The sequence below is a fragment of the Schistocerca piceifrons genome, chromosome 2 (genome assembly GCF_021461385.2).
Source record: "Schistocerca piceifrons isolate TAMUIC-IGC-003096 chromosome 2, iqSchPice1.1, whole genome shotgun sequence".
Taxonomy (NCBI): Eukaryota; Metazoa; Arthropoda; class Insecta; order Orthoptera; family Acrididae; genus Schistocerca; species Schistocerca piceifrons.
Genome location: NC_060139.1, coordinates 922,734,484 through 922,754,857, shown reverse-complemented (window position 1 = coordinate 922,754,857; position 20,374 = coordinate 922,734,484). Strand labels below are relative to the sequence as shown.

Here is a 20,374-nt window from a genome sequence, read left to right as displayed (position 1 = left end):
GTTTATCGGAACCTAAGGGATCTAAAATCAGCCAGGTTTGAGAAAGGCTGAGGGGGATCCAGACCTAAAAACATGGAAGTTCATTATTCCAGGGAAGCTGTATCTTTCTTAAGTGTTTGATTCTGAGATTGTGTTATATTTTTATTGCCGTCTGTAATCATCCTGAAATTCTGTTTTAAATGTTGGTTTTACTATCATTTCGGTTTATAAGCCAGGTGTTTTAGCAGTTGGTTTCCTTTAGAAGTTCTCCAGGATAGTTCGGAACTGTCGAATGAGATCCCCCAGCATCGTCTACACAAGAGGCTGAAGGTGACACCACGTCGCATTCGGGGTTCATCAGCATCTGAACTGTCATTAAGGAAGGTCGTTCTGTCGTCATTTTCGGAATACATAATGTCTGACACACCACCATCAGAAGCAGTAGAAGAAAATTCAAATCGACGTTTTCTGGGATTTTTTTTTTCTTCTTCGTCTTATCGGCCTTATCCATTTCGCCCTTCTTGACTTTCGTCGGCTTTTTCTTCTTATTGGCCGCTTCAGCCACGATTCTGTCTTTGATGGGACTGTTTGTTAGAACAGCAGACAGCAGTAAATCTTCTCTTTCCCTCAAGTTTGGATTTGCCGTAGGTTGGCTGCCGGGAAGGCCAAATTTATTCTGGGCTGATGTGTATTTACCAATTTTTTAGAGAAATTTTAATGATTAGCGTGAAGTGATTGTCACAGTTATTCCAACTGGCCACGTAGCAAACTGTGTTAACTATCCGCACGGCGATATCAAAAACGAGTTGGGTAACACACATTCCCAAACATCAGAAACAAAAGATTACGCTACACGCTTGCAACCACAGTTCACCACTCTTTGGAAAACCGCCTTATGTAGCACCTCAACTTACTTTGTAGCAAGAAAAACAATGAGACAGGGTTCCTACCTTCGTGACGCTTCCCAGCAGACTGAAGTTACGTGTGTGGTGCACCTTTACATGCACTCCCCACTAGCGCGGTGACAGCGCTTTACACCCACGGTGGCAGGAAACAGAAGCTGCGAGCCAACTAACCCCCTGTGCCAACTAACCCCGGTCTTCCCTACTTTAAAGTTTGTTATTTAAATAAATGTACAAATCTTTGCAATCAATTAGCCTCAAGCTTCCATCGTGCTGTTCAGTAGTGCCACAGCTGGAACCAGATGCTCGGGTACTTGTGTAGTATAAAACGGAATACTTCCAGTGGAATTAGTTTCCTCATTACGATTCATCACATGTCGCATGTGTTAGAGATAAGTTATGCAACTGAGCTCTCCGTTGAAGGGCCGAGGTCGAGCAGATTACGCTACCCCAGTTTTTATAAAGAGGCTTACAGCAGCCAGCAGAGGCACAAGTGTCTGAATCTGGCCGGCCAGCCGTCGCTGCGGCCCAGAATCCCAGCTCCACGACATGGCCTCCACAGGTACAGTGCGGGCTGTAGTAGGCTTTCCACATTTTTTGTTTTAGACATACATTTTTGATGCTGTTAATAGAACAAACGAAATATTATGAGGAACGTTTTCAGACTAGTATGAATAATGAAATTAATACTGTCTTGCGAAGCGATTGTAATATGAGCATAAAAAAGTAAAACAAGGGTAATTGTATGTAGTCCAATTTAATCAGGCGATGCTGAATGGATTCGATTAGAAAATAAGACACTAAAAGTAGCAGATTCGCTTTGCAATTTGGGCATCAGATTAATTAGTGATGAGCGAAGTTAGAATACATCATTTCTGAAAAATAGGAATTTGTTAAAAATTAATAGAAATTTAAATGCTACGAAGTTTTTTTCTGGAAGTATCTGTCTGGAACGCGGCCTTGCACGGACGTGAAACGAGGGTAATAAACAGTTCAGAAAAACCGAGAGTAAAAGCTGTAGAAACGGGGTGCTACAGAAGACCATTAAGGATTATATGGGTAGATCGAATAACTGATGAGAAGAGACTGAATCAATTTTGGAAAAACGGAATTTATGGCACCCTGAGGCATCAAACAATCGTCAGTTTCGTAAAATGAGGGGGGTAAATTTTTTAGAAAGTGGCCAGGGAATGAATACAGTAAGAAGGTTCAAATAGATGTGAGTTGCAACAGCTGATCAAAGAGAAAGAGGCTTGCACATGATAAAGTAGGACGGAGAGCTACATCAAAGTAGTCTTCTGATTAAAGACCATGATAACATCGGCAATAACCAATATTCTGTTTGGAAGCAGAAAATACTCTGATAGTAAAACGTTTTCTACAAATGCTTCTAAATACCATTACCTAATGTGTTTAACAACTAAAACAGTTTATTAACATATGTTTACTAATATACTGAAATTTGTTCTTACGTACAGTGTTGTGCCATGTCTTTACGTCTCTCTCAGCAATGTGTATGTAAACTTAGTTATAGAAGGCTGTTTTAGACTCGCCCATATCATCGTGAACTTATTTTAATGGACTTAGTGTTGTAGAATTTTCATAGTTTAAGATGAAAACCAACAAATTTCTGTTTAAGCCACTGGGAGTTTTTGAAACATAACTGCGATTTTTGATGCCCGCTAATGCCTGGCGATGTAAAACAGTGTATAAAAAATATTTGGGGAAAACGATATATTTGTCTTGCCCAAACTTTGATATATATTTTTTATGTTATTTGAAGGATTTATATGAGTAAGCTACTCGTTTTTGGATCAAATCAATTAGTTCGAGTGACCAGTAGTGACAAACCGACGGTGTATGAAAAATGTAATTGCGGAATACGCAGAATTGATGAAACGTTATTTATAGCACCCCATGTAATATCTGCCAACCTTTGAAGCTTGCACGAACACTTTTAACCATCACAGTCAACAAATTCTGAACAGAATAATACCAGAAGGCAAATTATTACACTCTTTTACAGTACTGTGGTAACGTTCTAACGCCTTAGAGATAATTTCCAGCGACTTGTCCTCGAAGTGTTGTGTTTCTTTATAGGATATGGATTCCGCCTTTTTGCAAACACACTGTTTTTATTTTACCCAAACATGTTTCAGCACCTCTGTGCCATCATCAGTGGGTTTATGTTTAATGAAAACTGTAAAAAATGAACATGTTTCCGGTTATATATCATATGCAAGTCAAATGATGTAAATTTACATTTGCATACAGTTGGTCCTGGAAAACCATATAACGTACAATCACGGTAAGAAGCAAAACGAACAAAAATTCACTTTTTACCGTTTTCAAGAAACAGTAACCCACTGATGATGACACAGAAACATGTATGATTAAAAGAAAAAACAGTGTGTTGGCAAAAGTGCGGAGCCAATATCCTATAATTTAGCTGAAAACGCGCAAAGAAAGGATGAGCGCTGCAGGTCCAAATGATGGTGTGTCTGTGCCCCTAAGAATACAGCCATTCTGAAGAACTAGTTAAGTCGGCCAGTTGCTCTCTCAGACGTATGGCGTTAATAACTAAAGATCCGGCCAAAAAGGATTTCAGACTGTCTGACCTATACATTACGGGAACGTAATATCTACACACACCATAACTTCGTTGTTTTTCTATTTTACCTTTTAGAAAGTTGACACTGTGTTCTTCTCCTCATGGAAACACATACGCCGAATGTAAAATACATTAATTAAATTCCTATGGTTAGTTTCAGGGACAAATTGCTACTTTTTGAGCAACTAGAAACAATTCAAATCTAAATTCTCACCTCTCTCTTCTAGGCCGCAATAAACTGCATCTGTTTTTACGTCATATTGTATTATAATCATTAAAACATTCATACCGAAGCTATACAAGTTTCTTAAGCAAACGTGATAATTTGTACCGTATATATTAGCGTATATAAACCGTGAGCTGAAACGGAAGAGGACATATATAGGCAAGAGTTAAAGATAAGACAAGCTCAATGTCTAAACGTAGTGGGAGCTGATTTCCACACCTTCAGAATAGAATATCGTCTCATTGCAGGTGACCAACCGTATTCTGGTATCGGCAATCTGAACTTAGAGTCCCGCCGTTGATTTAGATACAATGTGTTCTCTCCTTCTACAATGAATGGTGCTATCGCCGTTATATCTGTATCAAAACGTTGTACTTAGAGTAGGGTTCTGCTACGTATATATTTTTCTCCTGACAGATTTGTCACTTGTGGTATGAGGGACAAGTTGTTAAACATATAGGTTATGAACACATAGCATTCCAAAGCTATTGTAGGCTAAAGAGGCATTCACTTATCTCCTGGTTTGTTTTCCAGTGTCGACGATGACTGGTATAGTAACCGTGTTTACTCTAACAATTGTAATCGCGACACTGTCAACGTCTGCAGTGAATTCTTCGGGAGCAACTTGTCAGCACCCGACGTTGCATTCGATTGTTAAAGTAAGTGATGGAACGTATTGTATGAGTTAACAAAACTAAGAGGCTTGTTCTGACATGATGTTCCTGCTCCATTTATAGACAACCGTAACTCCTAGAGAACCAAAGCCAGGACATGACGGTGAGAAAGCGGCAGGTTGCTCGATATACGAAGTGGAGGTCACGAATCACATCACGATAAGCTTGGGATCTGAGCCAGTGACAAAAGGTGAGAGAAATTCCATTGTTTTTTATAGTCAGAGGCGTTTGACTACAACATCTTTCCCAAAACCTACTTTTTATTAAAATTTTTACTGATACAGTTGTCTGTTACTCTTAGTACAAACGAAATCCCTGAAAGTATATCACACACAAAAAAGGGAGTGCTATTTCCTGCAGTCTTTGTACGTATAATTCGGCTACTAATTTCCATAACAAATTAACGTAAAGGAATTACAGATTCTGCCAAACAAATAGCGCCAGGCAGAAATATGAGTACTAACATGAGTAAGCATATAGTTGCGATAACAGTAACAATCTATGTCGACTACTACTTGACATATTAAAAATATTTCGTCACACTCAGATCCAAACGGTTGATATCGAGAGTCCTGCCAATACATAGATAGGTGTCGAAAATTTCTGAAATAATTTACCTTTCAATTTTCAATATTATTACGATTGAAAAGTCATTTTAGTAATAATTCAGTTATCAGAACTTAACTCGTACTTACAACGCATATTTAATTAAACAACAATTTCTGTTGCTAATAAATGACGGCTACAAGGGTCCTATCTCATTCATAGCTTTTTAACGGTGCATCAGTTACACTGTGATAAAATATGTCCCATTACATCTGTAAATAAATTAAAATACTGGCTGTCTTTCTATGGATCAGCTCATATAAACGTCTGCATACGTTTGAAGTACAATTGATTGACGCCGACAAAAACGTTTAACGAGTATATAGGTTCGTCAGTTGCACACACAAAAACTATCGACAGTATTTTTGACCAAGAGCATGTCTGCGTTCCTGCAATTCAATACTTTTTGTTTGAAAATATGTTTCGCGTAGTACTTGCAAACTTCTTGTTTTTCTGTACTCTTTATCTTGGAGGGTGTGTTAACACACTTTAAATATCACTATTGTTCTCCCAGAGCAAATTATAATTCAGAACATTTGCAGTTTATCTATGTCCCTGAGATGGAAAATTCAGCAGCACAAATACTAAAATACAAGGTAGGGACCACGAGGTGTATGCACAGTAGCAAGACGCACCGCTGACGTCAGAATGAACCCAATCAGAGCTCAGTAGCCCGTATTGCCATAACGTCTTGAGCTGTAATTGACTGAAAAGAATGTTATTTACGGCAGCGTAAATTTTTATTAGTGAATGGCGACTGAGACAGAGTTACGCCATAATTATCAGTGTACTGAGATATTCCTTAGACTAAATTTTTAAGTGAAAGATGATGGTTTGCTGCGAGATCCCCAATTCTACTAAGCATAGCAGACAAGTACGTCATGACTTCTAAATGTATTCAACACATTCTACATAGCCACTTTTTCAAAGTAACAGGACAGAGGCGGGTCTGTGACCGCCCTTTGCCTACTACTGTCTCCCAAAGAATTGTTTCACTCTCGAGCTGTAAAGCCAACGAAATCCTATCAGGTAGTGCATGGAAGAAAGAAAGAGATTCTGATAATTTAAGTGTTAATTGACTGGCAGAAACTCGAGATGAGACACTTAGAACTGTAATCTTCTGAGAAGGACTTATCATCTACAGGAAAGTGAGTGCGAAGTAAGGAAGCCGAAGAGATTGTTTCGGAGATGGGAGACATTTTTGAGAATTGCACCAAATTCAAAGGGGAAAATGTTCCACATTTGAAGTAAAATGTAGAGCTGTTACAGGTGATTACGAAGTATCTTGTTTATAGAGTCAAATTCGAACACACTATACGCCAGATAAGTGTTGATTCTAAAAAAAAAAAATCAATTGTTCATAACCTCACTGCCAATAAATATTTTTTTCGTTGCAGTTAATTTGGAGAGACCAGCTTCAGTCGTACTAGTATCTATTCAAACCACGACCGGTTTCGAGGTGTCAAAAATCCATCTTCAGGTGTATGAAACTGTACAGTTTCTTACACCTGAAGATGGGATACTAAAATCTCGAAACTGGTCGTAGTTTGAATAAATATTTATGTGACTGTACTCGATCTCTCTAAATTGATTATCATGCCTCTCACATGGGGATGTCCTACAGAAATAATCTTTTTTCCATTATTCACCAGAGTAATTTCATTTATTAGTAGATCACATGCCACGTATATCTCTGGATGTAAAGTTTGCATATTCTCTGAGAGAACAAATGAGGACCGTAGCATTCGTTTTTCTGAAGCATCTTTCATTCTTCTATATTCGCAGTATTCAGAAGTATTTAAAGCAGCACGCGAAAGTATAGAAATATGGGGACTCTGATCAATCAATGGGTATTTATTTTAACTTACTTCATCGCATGGATGTGTAGTAATTCCTGAAGATGAAATATCAATTGATATTGATTTTAGTGTATTTCACCACATGGACGTATTATAGTTTCTGGAGACCAAGTCTGATGCCCCGGAGCAAAGAAGTGCAGACAAAAGACCACTATTACGTAACGACGACTGTAGGTGTTCACAAGAAGTTTACCATCAAAAGTGTAGTAAAAATGGTCCATAGGCCTGTTCCAGTTGGAAATGTGCATGTCTATTCCACAAAAGAAAATCGAATATACATTACGGACACCTAGGGAACTTCCCAAAGGCTGTCAACTATAGTGTTCTTCGGAAGTGTAAACCATCACAAAAATTATCTTCTTTCTTACCACGCTATTATTCCCAAACTAAACACTACACCATTTGCATGGTTAACTAATTGGTCACTTAAATTTTTCAGGAAAGATGTGGCTTCATACAGTGTCTGGAGGATATTTAAAGCAGCTGATTGAAAGTTTTATGGCATTTGCTTTGAGCGTGGAAAGAAAATGTCAACATTTCCACATCAGCTTCGTTGATTTTAATCCAAAAGTCATAATAAGATTAAATGACATCATAAATGAGAAGTATCTAGGAATGGAGCACTTGGCTGTATTGCGGTTCGTAAGGACACGCACTTTCATCAAAATGAAAGCTAGCAACAACAAAAAAGATGTGCAGGGGTAGTAAATGAGCAGAGGGTGATCAAAAACAGAAACTGAAAGAAACTAAAAAAAGCTTTTAACATTACTTTCCACAATTGAAAAAGAAAACCTTTTAATAAAGGTAAAGAGATTAAAATGACATCCCGTACTACTGGTCCTTGTGGTCTAAGCCTGTATGAGCCTCTTCCCCAGAAAAGAAAGCAGTGTCCCACGAAATGGTGAAAGAGGTTGATGTCCTAGCAGTTCACCTACCATAGACAAAAATAGTCTTAACTAATAATAAAGGTTAATAATGATAACAGTAATAACACACTAAAGTATTTGAAACCTCGATTACATTCATACCTGCGTAAGAGTTGAATGTATGTATGCCGTGTGCCTACAAGCTTCAATGCAGTGCGGCGTGGCGGAAGGGTTATAACTCTGGAACACATGCAGATTTACAATTATCATTTCACAGGGCTTAGGGGTAAATATATGAAATATTCGAATAATTCACGATTTTGGACATATAGATTCGTAACGACAAAAGTCTTTCCGTTACCTACAACACTAAATCTCACTGACATAATGATGTCAACCACTCCGTGGATATTTCATAAACATGTAGTGAAACATAATGAGAACCTACACTCTTCAGAGAATTAGATCGCCATTTAATATTTACACTAAGGTGACCAGAGTCATAGTATATCTCCTAATATCGCATCGGACCTCCTGAAACGTCCCCTTTGGAAAATTATAAATGACTGTGCTGGTAAACCTCTTAAATTATTTGATTTTCAAACAGCTGAGCAAAACTGAACGTGCTCAGACATTTCTCTCTTTACTTATTCTGATCATCAGTAAACCGACACACGATATTTTTGGCGCAACGCAATCTGATTTTCAATAATCTCTACAAAAGAATGGCCCTGACTAACAATAACCTATACCTTTCATGAATCACTTACCTCACAAAAATCTTCGTTACTCTAACTACTGCAGTACAGCGAGCGCCAATACTACCAGCTAAATGAAAGATTCTAACTACTGAAGGCACTAACTACTGATAGGCATAGTCAGCAAATGAAAGATTTTGATAGAGAACAAACAATGTATTTACCTTAATAGTGTTCAAAAGTCATAATATATATCTGAGTTCATGGCACCCAGTACCACAAATTTCCTCCTTCTGACGGACACACGTCCAGATCGTCCGCTCTCAAAACTCTCCCATCTCTCCCCACATCCACCACTGCTGGCGGCTCACCTCCAACTTCACAACGCTACGCACTGTTCACATCCAACTGCCCGACACTACACTAGCGAATATTCCAACAATGCAAACCAGCCACAGACTGCACGCAGCACAGTCAGTGATATTCAGACAGAGCGCTCCGTGGCGGTACCAACATAAAAACCTAAACAGCCTACTTACACTCCTTTTGCCCGACATAGTGCAGCAGCTCGACGTGATATTGACTCAAAAAAGGAAGTCTCCTGTAGAAATACTGACCCATGTTGCCTCTGTGGCAGTCCATAATTGCGACTGTGTTGCCGGTGCAGGATTTTGTGTACTAACTGACCTCTCGATTGTGTGCCATAAATGTTGGATGGGATTCATGTCGAATGTTCTGTGTGTCAAATTCATTCGCTATAAATGTCCAGGATGTTCTTCAAACCAAACGCAAAAACTTGTGGCCTGCTGATATGATACCGTTGTTTGGTATCATGAAATCCGTGAATGACTGCAGATGTATCCCAATATAAATATTTCAAGTCAATAACCCGTCCACTTCTACCTGAGGGCCCAGTCCAATACAATGTAACACAGCCCACACCATTACGGAGCCACTACTAGTTATCACAGGGCGTTATTGACAACTCCGGTCAACGGCTTCGTGGGGTCTACATCACAACTGAACCCTACCATCAGCTCTTACCAACTGATATCGGTTTTCAATCCTCCAGGATCCAACCGATATGGTCACGATCCCAGGAGAGGCACTGTAGACGATGTCGTGCTGTCAGCGAAGGTACTCATGTCGGTCGTCTGTTGCCATAGCCAATTATCAGCAAACTTTGCCGCATCGTCCTAACGGATTCGTTCCCCGCACGTCCCATATTGATTCATACTGATTTCTGCGGTTTTTTTAAAGAGTTTTGCTTGTCTGTTAGCACTGACATCTCTATGCAACCGCCACAGTTCTCGGTCATTAAATGATGGCCGCAGTGAGAGGCAGTGCTTGAAATCTGGTATTCCCTGCACAGTCTTGACATCTTGACACTGTGAATCTCCGGATATTGTATTTCCTAATGATTTTCGAAATGTAGCTCAACTATCATTCTGCGTTAATAGTCTGTTAATTCCCGTCGTGTGGCCATATTCACATCGGATGTCTTTTCACATGAATCACCTGCGTACAAACGACATCTCTGTCAATACACTACCTTTTTACACCTTGCATACGCAGTACTACCGCCATTTGTATGCGCGCATATCGCTATCCTATGACTTTTGTCACTTCAGCGTATGTTTCTCAACTCGTTTTCCGACGTAGGAAACGTGGATTTTGTACCCTGTATTACCTTTGCATATTTTACTGCGTGACATTTTACAAGTGTGTTGTCGTGAGGATCAGGGAAAGCGTTTGATAGTGGCTTCACGATCCAGCATTTTGTGTCCACAGTGTTCAACTAAAGTTCACTGAGGATAGCAAAGTACCCAAGCTCATGTGGAAATCAATTCGTTCATGAAGTCTTCACCACGTGGCGAGGGTCTTCATCAGAACGATCTCCTAGCCTCCTAGCAAATATAGGAACATATCCTGGGAAAAGACCTGATAAAAGAGGCAGATGTGGAAGGCAAATTTTAGATTGGCGAATTTTTTGCTATTTTCTTTTTTGGGTATAATATGTAATAAGTTATATTTTAGAGCCACTGCAAGCTCGTTATCAGGTAAAGGTGTTACAGGAACATTATCTAGATCATGTGCAATTAAATACTGTGATCGTGGTTCTGGCGGAAATAACGGAAATCTAGTTACTGACAGCGAACAGTTTACGAAATTAAAAGGCTGTGTTCTGGATACTGACGTCGGGTTGTCTCATAGTATCCATGGAAAATCCTTTGTGATAAAGTACCTTTCCCAAGTTATATACACATTACGCAACCTTTAGTTGCAGTTGGTTTCGACCTCATTCGCACTCAGTAAACGCTGAACGTAAGTATAAGGAATGTAAACAAGATAGCTATCACACATTACACAGCGCGATCTTTGACTGGAGATGAATTCCACAACATAATAAATATTTACAAGCATCGATAACTGATGCAAGCGAACCATCAGATCTGCAGATGTCCTCATACATTGTCAATGTACATGTAACATGTATGAAAAAGTTACACGAAAGATAAGTAAATGCAGTGAAATATTTAGCACCTAATTAGAGAGTGATTAACTTACGGCCATACACGACAGAGCTTTTGTTTGTTGTACCATGTCAATATCGATAGTAAAGAGCTAAACAGTTATGAGTAAATAGAGTGCTCTTCTTGCTACATGAATAAAAGTACGATAATTTATGCTGGAGGTTGAATATATCTTAGTATTGTCTTTTCCGTGTTTTGATGCGATTATGTCTGGGAATTCTGGAATAAAAGGTTCGGTGTTGATGCAATCTATTCGTCATGGATTTATTGAACTTCTTTTAAACTATGAATGTGAGAGTAGCTGTAAGAGGAGATCCATTTGCAACTCTATGTCAGCAATGTGTAACACGCAAAAGTTGTCTTTTGTGTCCTCAAGGAAGTGTACATGATATGGACAATGCGTGATGCAAAGCTTGATTTGTCTAAAGTTTTTATTTAGAGGGATCCATACGTCCTTCTTAGCGTGTTGCAAAGTTTCTTCCTACTTGTCATATATAGAACCAAGAACTACAGCATGGTGAGTTCATATATGCCAGACTTTTTATGCTACTCTCCAGTGAATTTATTATTGTGAATTCTTATGTTGTAGTTCACTGTCTATATGGAAGGACATTTTCGTATTATGTCGTTCAAAGTTTGTTTGATGTGTCACCAAGGAGGAAGACATACAAATTTTGGCATTTGTTTTTTAACTTGCGGTTTCGATGGTAGTTCCTTTAGCTTACATTGGATCTGTTCAGCGAGGATGTTTATATGAGAGATAAATAGAGACACATTATGCTGGTATAGTACATATACAGGGTGTTTCACTAAATGTGTTTGTCTCTGTAAGCTACGAAGTAATAGGCGACGGAAATATTTATTGCGGTAGGTCACCATAAGAAACGTTGCACTGTCTGCGGAGCTATGAATATAGCTTATTGGGTTATTATCCAAAGAGCTACAGCAAAAAGATACTTTCTTTAATGGAACAATAGTTGTTTCTATCATGCACTGGAATAAGTAGCACCAGCTGTGTATACATCACTTTAAATTACATTCCTATCACTTTTAGTTTGGGAGCTACAACCCTTCAAAGTTTCAGGCGCAGATACTACACACGCTGCACATAACGCAATGTGCCTTCTAAATGTGGTGCGGCCGAGTTGTAACGTCGCCGGTGTCACGGAGCGAGAAGCTTCCTCGATGCGCTGTTAGACTGCTGACTGTCGCCGCACACGGCTGTATACCCGACAGTTCGAGCCACACAAACAAACTGGGCTCAAAATACCACAGTTACTGACATCTGATGAAGATGGCATTCACGAACAACGAGTACTTTGACATGATGCTGATGCTTGGCGAGTGCTGACACGATGCTATGGAGTACGCCGTGAGACATCCTAGGCGAAGAGCTCCGGTAGCCATTACGTTCTTATGTGCCAAACAACGACTTCGGGAAACAGGCAGCTTGGTAATTTAAATCAACTTCCCACCACCAGAACATCCATCACCCACCACACAGCCATATATTATGTACATCGTGTGGTATCTGCCCCTGAAACTTTGACGGGTTGTAGCTCCGAAACTAAAAGTGATAGGAATGTAATTTAAATTGACGTATACACCGCTGGTGTTACTGATTCCAGTGCTTGATAGAAACAACTATTGTTTCATTTAAAAAATGTAGCTCTTTGGATAATAACACAACAAACTATGTTCATAGCTCCGCAGACAGTGCAACGTTTCTTATGGTGACTGCTGCAATAAATATTTCCGTCGCCTATTACTTCGTAACTTACAGAGACAAACACATTTAGTGAAACACCCTGTATATGGTACGTAGATATAGAGATATAGTACGTAGATTCCCGGATGTGGTCGATTGGAGACAAGTCTGGTGGTCTAGAAGGCCAAAGCAATATGTTGACACTCTGTAGAGCACGCTGGATTACAACAGCTTTATATTGGCGAGCGTTATCCTGTTCAAAAACACTCCCTGGAATGCCGTTAATGAATGGCAACACAACAGATCGAATCTCCAGATTAACGTACAAATTTCCAGTCAGGGTGCGTGGGATAAGAACGAGAATGGTCCTGCTGTCATACGAAATCGCACCTCACACCAGAACTGCCGGAGTAGGTCCAGCATGTCTAGCATGCAGGTTGGTTGCAGGCCCTCAACTGGGCTCCTTCTAACCAACAGACGGCCATCACTGGCATCGAGGCAGAACCAGTTTTCATCAGAAAGAACAGCACACCTCCTTCCTGCTCACCGATGAGCTACCACTTGATACCAATGAACTCCCAAATGGCGATGGTTTGGGGTCAGTGGAACGCACATTGCGCGGCGTCGGGCTCGGAGCTGTCCTTGAAGTGATAGATTTGTAACTGTCCTTTGAGTCATTGTGGCGTCAACTGCTGTTCAAATTACTGCTTCCTACGCAGTACGATGCGCCAGAGCCATACTGCGAAGGCATTAATCTCTCTGTGTAGTGCCACCTGACAGTCCGGAGCCCGGTCTTCTTGCGACCACATATTCGCATAACCACAACTGCCAGCTGTCATGTACAATGGCCACGTTCCTGCAAAGTCTTTTTGCAGTTTTACAGAAGCAACATGCAGCTTCTCGTTGCCCTATTACCTCGTTCATACTCTGTGAGGTACTGATAATGGTGTCTTCGTCACCTTAAAGGTATTCTTTACTAACTTCAATTCACCAAGTCCAATCTCACGATAACTAAGGCTCACGAACTTTACGGCGTGTGTTTAAAGCAAACCTGATTTGCATACTCATAATGGCGCTACTAGCGCCACTCGTATGCGTGAAATCTGAAGAGACACCATCTTTCGGATACAGAAACTTTGTTTTATGTCACACAGCTTCTTCTTTATTTATATGTATCTGCAATGTATGGTTGTTGTTGTGACCGGAAATAGTCATAATAAGGAAATTAATCCCGTTGTTTGATGTGCGGCTGTTTTCTTTGTTGTAATTTGATCTGCGAGATTATCTAATTCTTCTTGTGGGCCACTGAATTATTGTGTCATTTATACGTCTTTTATATGTATATCTGTAAACTGTGTATGAGTTAAGAAGAATTCTTATTCTATGTTCTGTCTAAATACGTCATCAAGCAGGCCTGCAAGCTGCGTCCCCCAACCAGATCTTTGTTTTGGACGTAAGTCTTACCACTGAATGAAAAATAGTTACGTGAGAAGATTAATTCAAATAATATATGAGTTAATAAATTTCTGCTTTGTTTATAATTTTACACTTGATTTAATTCTTTTGTTTTGATTTGAGAGAGTCTTTCCAACGGATATATGTTCACAGGTTTTCGATGTCAGAGCAGGCTAGTATTGTTGTGTCTGGCATTGTTAGAAACTCAATCTTGCTTACTTTCGCAAGTTTCTTCAATTTCGAGATGTGTCTTCCGCAAAGTGAAACAGTTTCTTGGGTCTTGCCAGCAGCGCCGGTTACTGTGATTTTTCTCAGATTTGCAGAAGTTATGTGTTTAATGTCGGTGCGAATCTGTCACTGTTGGAAACTAAAATCGTGCAGAGACAGATGGCTCCAAACAGTCGCGCCATTGGAATCCGTAGACACACTTAACAACCCACAATCATCCAAGGAAGTGCAAAATCATGTATATTGGTTGCTTTGATTCATCGGAAGGGGAAGTAGAAAGAAAAACAGACGTCTTCAGGTTAATGTTAAAGTAAACATAAATGCATTACATTTGTAATAAAATAATTGATACTGTCTGTAGAAATCGAAGGATAATTAAAAGACGATCTCTTTGGCATTTTTACCCTGTTTTCGAATAGCTGATTGTACCACAGACAAGAAATATTCAAATATTGCGCACGACATTCTTAAGGAGCTTTTATTCTCAGTGGTGTCCTCTGATTTAAGTTTTTTTTTACTGACTTTCTCTAAATATAATAATACAAGCCACTGTACCGATCTCTTCACCCAAACACTTGTTTCTGTTAACATTTCAGTTTTCACCTCGATTTTTGTTTAATAATAATAATAATAATAATAATAATAATAACAATAATGCAATGAAGGCGGCACCTGGTTTTCTTTATATGCACGAAACATTAAACTGCCATGTGCCTATCTAAAAACGCAAATTTTAGTGGAAACTCCTCTGCTAGTAAGTGAAATTAAATATCACATTTGACTTCCAGGAAGAAAACTTGCGTAAGTTTTTGTTCTAATGTAAAAAGGTCAGCAAGTATTCGGAAAAGTTGCTGGAGGTAGTTACTTGCTGGTGGACACAATCATTAATCCAGAATGAGATTTTCACTCTGCAGCGGAGTGTGCGCTGATATAAAACTCCCTGGCAGATTAAAACTGTGTGCCGGACCGAGACTCGAACTATGGACCTATGCCTTTCACGGGCAAGTTTGGGTGGTAGAAAGCAGAAGTAAAGCTGTGAGAACGGGGCGTGAGTCGTGCTTGGGTAGCTCAGTTGCTAGAGCACTTGCCGGCGAAAGGCAAAGGTCCCGAATTCGAGTCTCGGTGCGGCACACTGTTTTAATCTGCCAGGAAGTTTCACAATCATTAATGTCGTATGCTGAATCAATAGCAATGATTTAAGCTGCTGCAGTACCATACTGCCGGTGTCCGGCGCCGTCGGTAATTTGTTCTCGATACAGTTGCCTCGAATTCTTGCTCGTTCGTATATTATCATATGGATGATGTGTATTACGTATTCTGTGTATGTGAAAGCTGCCATTGATGCAATATTGCAGTTTGTTCGTTACCAGCCGTTGGCATAAAACGTACCCACAAGACTAAACGGAATTTTACTATTGTACACAGAAAATGTAGGCCCTATTTTACATCGTGTCATCTGATACTCTCTCCCTCTTCGTATCAGACTTCAGTTTGACACGTAGCGCATTGCATAAATGTATGGTTTGGAATCCTGCACTCGATACATCCATGCCGCAAGTCACGAAGCCTAGCATGCCATCAAGTAACATCCTCAGAGAAATAGGAATATGTGTGAGTATTTATTTGAACGCTATAGTAAAATTATTTGCCGGATATGTAGATGCAAACATTGCAGGGTAGTTGAACCTGACCGACATATCGGTATGAGGACGAAATAGTTCCTTCCATAAGGACATGGACAATATTCTTCAATATCTCCGTCTACTCCGAGCTGATGCTCCGCCTTTAATGATGTCGCGTCGTCGACGGACGCTACTTGCTAATCCATCTCCCCTCAACCTTTTGTGCCTGTAGAGCCCAGTACAATTGTGCAGACAAGTAAAGCAGAGACGGAAATACATCTTTTTGGACTTTCATCATCTTCATCACTCCTGTGGTAAATAGGTCCCTCCTGCCTTTCAGTACTGTCAATCGGGAGCTATGCTCCTCATGAGAAACTCATTAATTTCACTTTTTGTTTATTAGTCCTTGAAAAGCTTATGAAACGTTCCCTTAGAAAGATTAATGAATTACTGTGCTGATAATTCTCTTCCATTATTTGATTTTCAAACACCTGAGCAGAACTGAACGTACTCAGACATTTCGCTCTTTACCTATTCTGATCAACACTAAACTGACACACAATATTTTTTAGCGCAACGCAATCTGACTTTCAATAATCCCTACAAGAGAATGGCCCTGACTAAATTAACCTATACGTTTCACAAATCACTTTCCTCACTAAAATCTTCGTTACTCAAACTGCTGCTAGCTAAATAAAAGATGCAAACTACTGAAGCCACTAACTACTGATAGGTATAGTTAGGAAATGAAAGATTTTGGTAGAGAACAAACAATGTATTTACCTTAAAAGTGTTCAAAAGTCATAATATATACAGCAGTTCATGACATCCATTCTTACAAATGTACTGTTTCTGACAGGCACACAACCAGATCATCCGCTCTCAAGATTCCGCCATTTCTCTCCCCACATCCACCACTGCTGGCGGCTCACCTCCAACTGCGCAACGCTACGCACTGTTAACAGCCAACAGCCCACTCCAATGGCGAAAATTACAACAATGCCAACCAGCCATAGACTGCACACAGCACAGCCAGTGATTTTCATACAGAGCGCTACGTGGCGTTACCAATATAAATACCTAAACAGCGTACTTACAAGCTAGATCAACAAGATAAAGTAAGTGATCAACTGCATACGGAAACCCTATGTAATCACTAGTTGTAACGAGAAGTGGACTAGCCAGTGTAAAGGGAAGCAGTGAGTATTGCCAGTGTAGAAGCAGTGACAGTAAAATGGTTCGGTCAGGAGAGCTCAGTGATTTTAAACGTAGACAAGGATTCTATGTCACCTTAGTAACAAATTCATTAGGGAAATTCCAAGCCCTCTAAAGATGCCCAAGTCGACTGTCCAACTAACACAATGACTATGTGTAAAGAGTTGAAAAGAATGGGGTACAATGGTCGAGTAGCTCCTTGTAAGTAACTCATTTCTGTAGTCAGTGCTGAGTGACACTTGAGGTGCTGTAAAGAGTTACACCACAAGGCAGTGGTGAATTCTTGGAGAGTGTTACCTGCCGTAATGCGTAATGCCAACAGTGAAGTACGAAAGAGGTCGCCTTACAATTTGAGGCTGTTTTCCGTGGTTACATTGTGGTCCCATTATTGGGTTTGCGGAAACGCTAACTGCGGAAGGACATGAACAGATTTTATAGTATTGTGTACCGTGTACAACAGAGGAAGAGTTCGGACGATGGCTTTTTGTATTGGCTATTGGCATTACGACGCACCTGTCTTAAAGCAATGGTTTGTGGACCGCAACATTCCTGAAATGGACTGCCCTGCCCTGCCCAGTGTCCCGAATCGAAGTCAGTTCAGTAGTTTTGGGGTTAGTTATAACGTAGACTTCGCTCCAGACTCCAGCGTCCCACGTCACTAACTTACCTGTTTTTGGGTACTAAGGAAGAACGAGATACCATTCCTGCATAGACTTTCACACAACTAATTGAAATTGTACTAACGGGTGTTTATTTACCTTTGATAAGATAGTGTAGGATATAGGACCAACACAAAACGATCGGAGGCTGACACTTATGTTGTAACCATGGTCTAAGACATTTAAAAGGTTATTATCTGCTGTAGAAAGTAACTTGAAGAAATTGTTCAAAAACAAAAACAGAATTGTCATACAAATTGAACTTTCGACTGTTTATAGAACGAATAAATGTGTCAATATGTTTTTACGCTATAGCAGTTACTCTGTTTACAGGTACTCCACATCTAAATTCTAGTGTCAACAACAACAATGACTCATTGATGACGATTACAAAACATTGGAGTACGCGATCTGATTACGAAAAATATGATGGAGTTGGTTTTTATAAATTGCATGAGTCACCGAGGACGTGGTCGGAGGCAAAGAAGATCTGCGAAGAAGAAGGTGCCCATCTGGTCATAATTAACTCAAAGGCAGAAGAAGAGGTCATAAAGAAAGTCATGAACCGTCACCGTCGCTTGTTCGTTGGATTCCGCTACCTGAGAGAAGAGAACTACTACGAAACGGTTCTCGGTAAGTGCGCCGGCCGGAGTGGCCGTGCGGTTCTGGGCGCTACAGTCTGGAGCCGAGCGACCGCTACGGTCGCAGGTTCGAATCCTGCCTCGGGTATGGATGTGTGTGATGTCCTTAGGTTAGTTAGGTTTAATTAGTTCTAAGTTCTAGGCGACTGATGACCTAAGAAGTTAAGTCGCATAGTGCTCAGAGCCATTTGAACCTTTTCGGTAAGTGTCACAGCATCCAGAATATAGCACGTCGCAAGATAATGAGAATTACGTGTTAATTCGCGAGACCGGTAACCCTCTACCATAGTTAACATTTCGATAGTAGCCGTGCTATCTTTCTCAAAAGTCGTCATACATAAATATAACTATCGAAAGTGGTGCCTACTCTGACCTTGGCGTAAAACATTAATATTTGTCACAAAAATTTCTAAAACCCTCAAAAGGCTCCTTGTTTGGAAATGGTTATGAAAAAATTGCACCGTGGGTGGGCTAGCAACGGAGTGGTCTACAGGTGATTGCGATATGGAGGAGGACCTACATGCTTGTTGCGGCTTTGGAAGTTCCCTCCTGATATACACTACTAGCCATTAAAATTGCTACAACACGAAGATGACGTGCTACAGACGCGAAATTTAACCGACAAGAAGAACACGCAGTGCTATGCAAATGATTAGGTTTTCAAAGCGTTCACTCAACGCTGGCGCCGGTGGCGACACCTACAACGTGCTGACATGAGGAAAGTTTCCATCCGACTTCTCATACACAAACAGCAGTTGACCGGCGTTGCTGGTGAAACGTTGTTGTGATGCCTTGTGTAGGGAGGAGAAATGCGTAACATCGCGTTTCCGACTTTGATAAAGGTCGGATTGTAGCCTATCGCGATTGCGGTTTATCGTATCGCGACATTGCTGCTCGCGTTGGTCGAGATCCAATGACCGTTAGTAGAATATGGAATCGGTGGGTTCAGGAGGGTAATACGGAACGCCATGCTCGTTCCCAACGGCCTCGTATCACTAGCAGCCGAGATGACAGGCATCTTATCCGCATGGCTGTAACGGATCGTGCAGACACGTCTCGATCCCTGAGTCAGCATTTGGGGACGTTTGCAAGACAACAACCATCTGCACGAACAGTTCGACGACGTTTGCAGCAGCAAGGACTATCAGCCCGGAGACCATGGCTGCGGTTACCCTTGACGCTGCATCACAGACAGGAGTGCCTACGATGGTTTACTCAACGACGAACCTGGGTTCACGAATGGCAAAATGTCATTTTTTTCGGGTGAATCCAGGTTCTGTTTACAGCATCATGATGGTCACATTCGTGTTTGGCGACATCGCGGTGAACGCACATTGGAAGCTTGTATTCGTCATCGCCATACTGGCGTATCACCCGGCGTGATGGTATGGGGTGCCATTGGTTACACGTCTCGGTCACCTCTTGTTCGCATTGACGTCACTTTGAACAGTGGACGTTACATTTCAGATGTGTTACGACCCGTGGCTCTAACCCTCATTCGATCCCAGCGAAACCCTACACTTCAGCAGGATAATGCACGACCGCATGTTGCAGGTCCTGTACGGGCCTTTCTGGATACAGACAATGTTCGACTGTTGCCCTTGCCAGCACATTCTCCAGATTCCTCACCAATTGAAAACGTCTGGTCAATGGTGGCCGAGCAACTGGCTCGTCACAATACGCCAGTCACTGCTCTTGATGAACTGTGGCATCGAGTTGAAGCTGCATGGGCAGCTGTACCTGTACACGCCATCCAAGCTCTGTTTGACTCAATGCCCAGGCTTATCAAGGCCGTTATTACGGCCAGAGGTGGTTGTTCTGGGTACTGATTTCTTAGGATCTATGCATCCAAATTGCGTGAAAATGTAATCACGTAAGTTCTAGTATAATA

At 40.7% G+C, this 20,374-nt stretch overlaps 1 protein-coding gene across 1 annotated transcript in view; it reads left to right on the top strand.

The window, feature by feature from the left end:
- Nucleotides 1-1,369: 1,369 nt before the first annotated feature.
- Nucleotides 1,370-20,374, top strand: part of LOC124777547 (hemolymph lipopolysaccharide-binding protein-like) — a 32,405-nt gene continuing 13,400 nt past the window's right edge. The window contains exons 1-4 of the mRNA XM_047253004.1: nucleotides 1,370-1,443; nucleotides 4,253-4,377; nucleotides 4,456-4,582; nucleotides 18,176-18,475. Coding sequence (XP_047108960.1) covers nucleotides 1,431-1,443; nucleotides 4,253-4,377; nucleotides 4,456-4,582; nucleotides 18,176-18,475 — 565 coding nt within the window. The 5' untranslated portion in view covers nucleotides 1,370-1,430. The remainder of the gene's footprint in view (nucleotides 1,444-4,252; nucleotides 4,378-4,455; nucleotides 4,583-18,175; nucleotides 18,476-20,374) is intronic.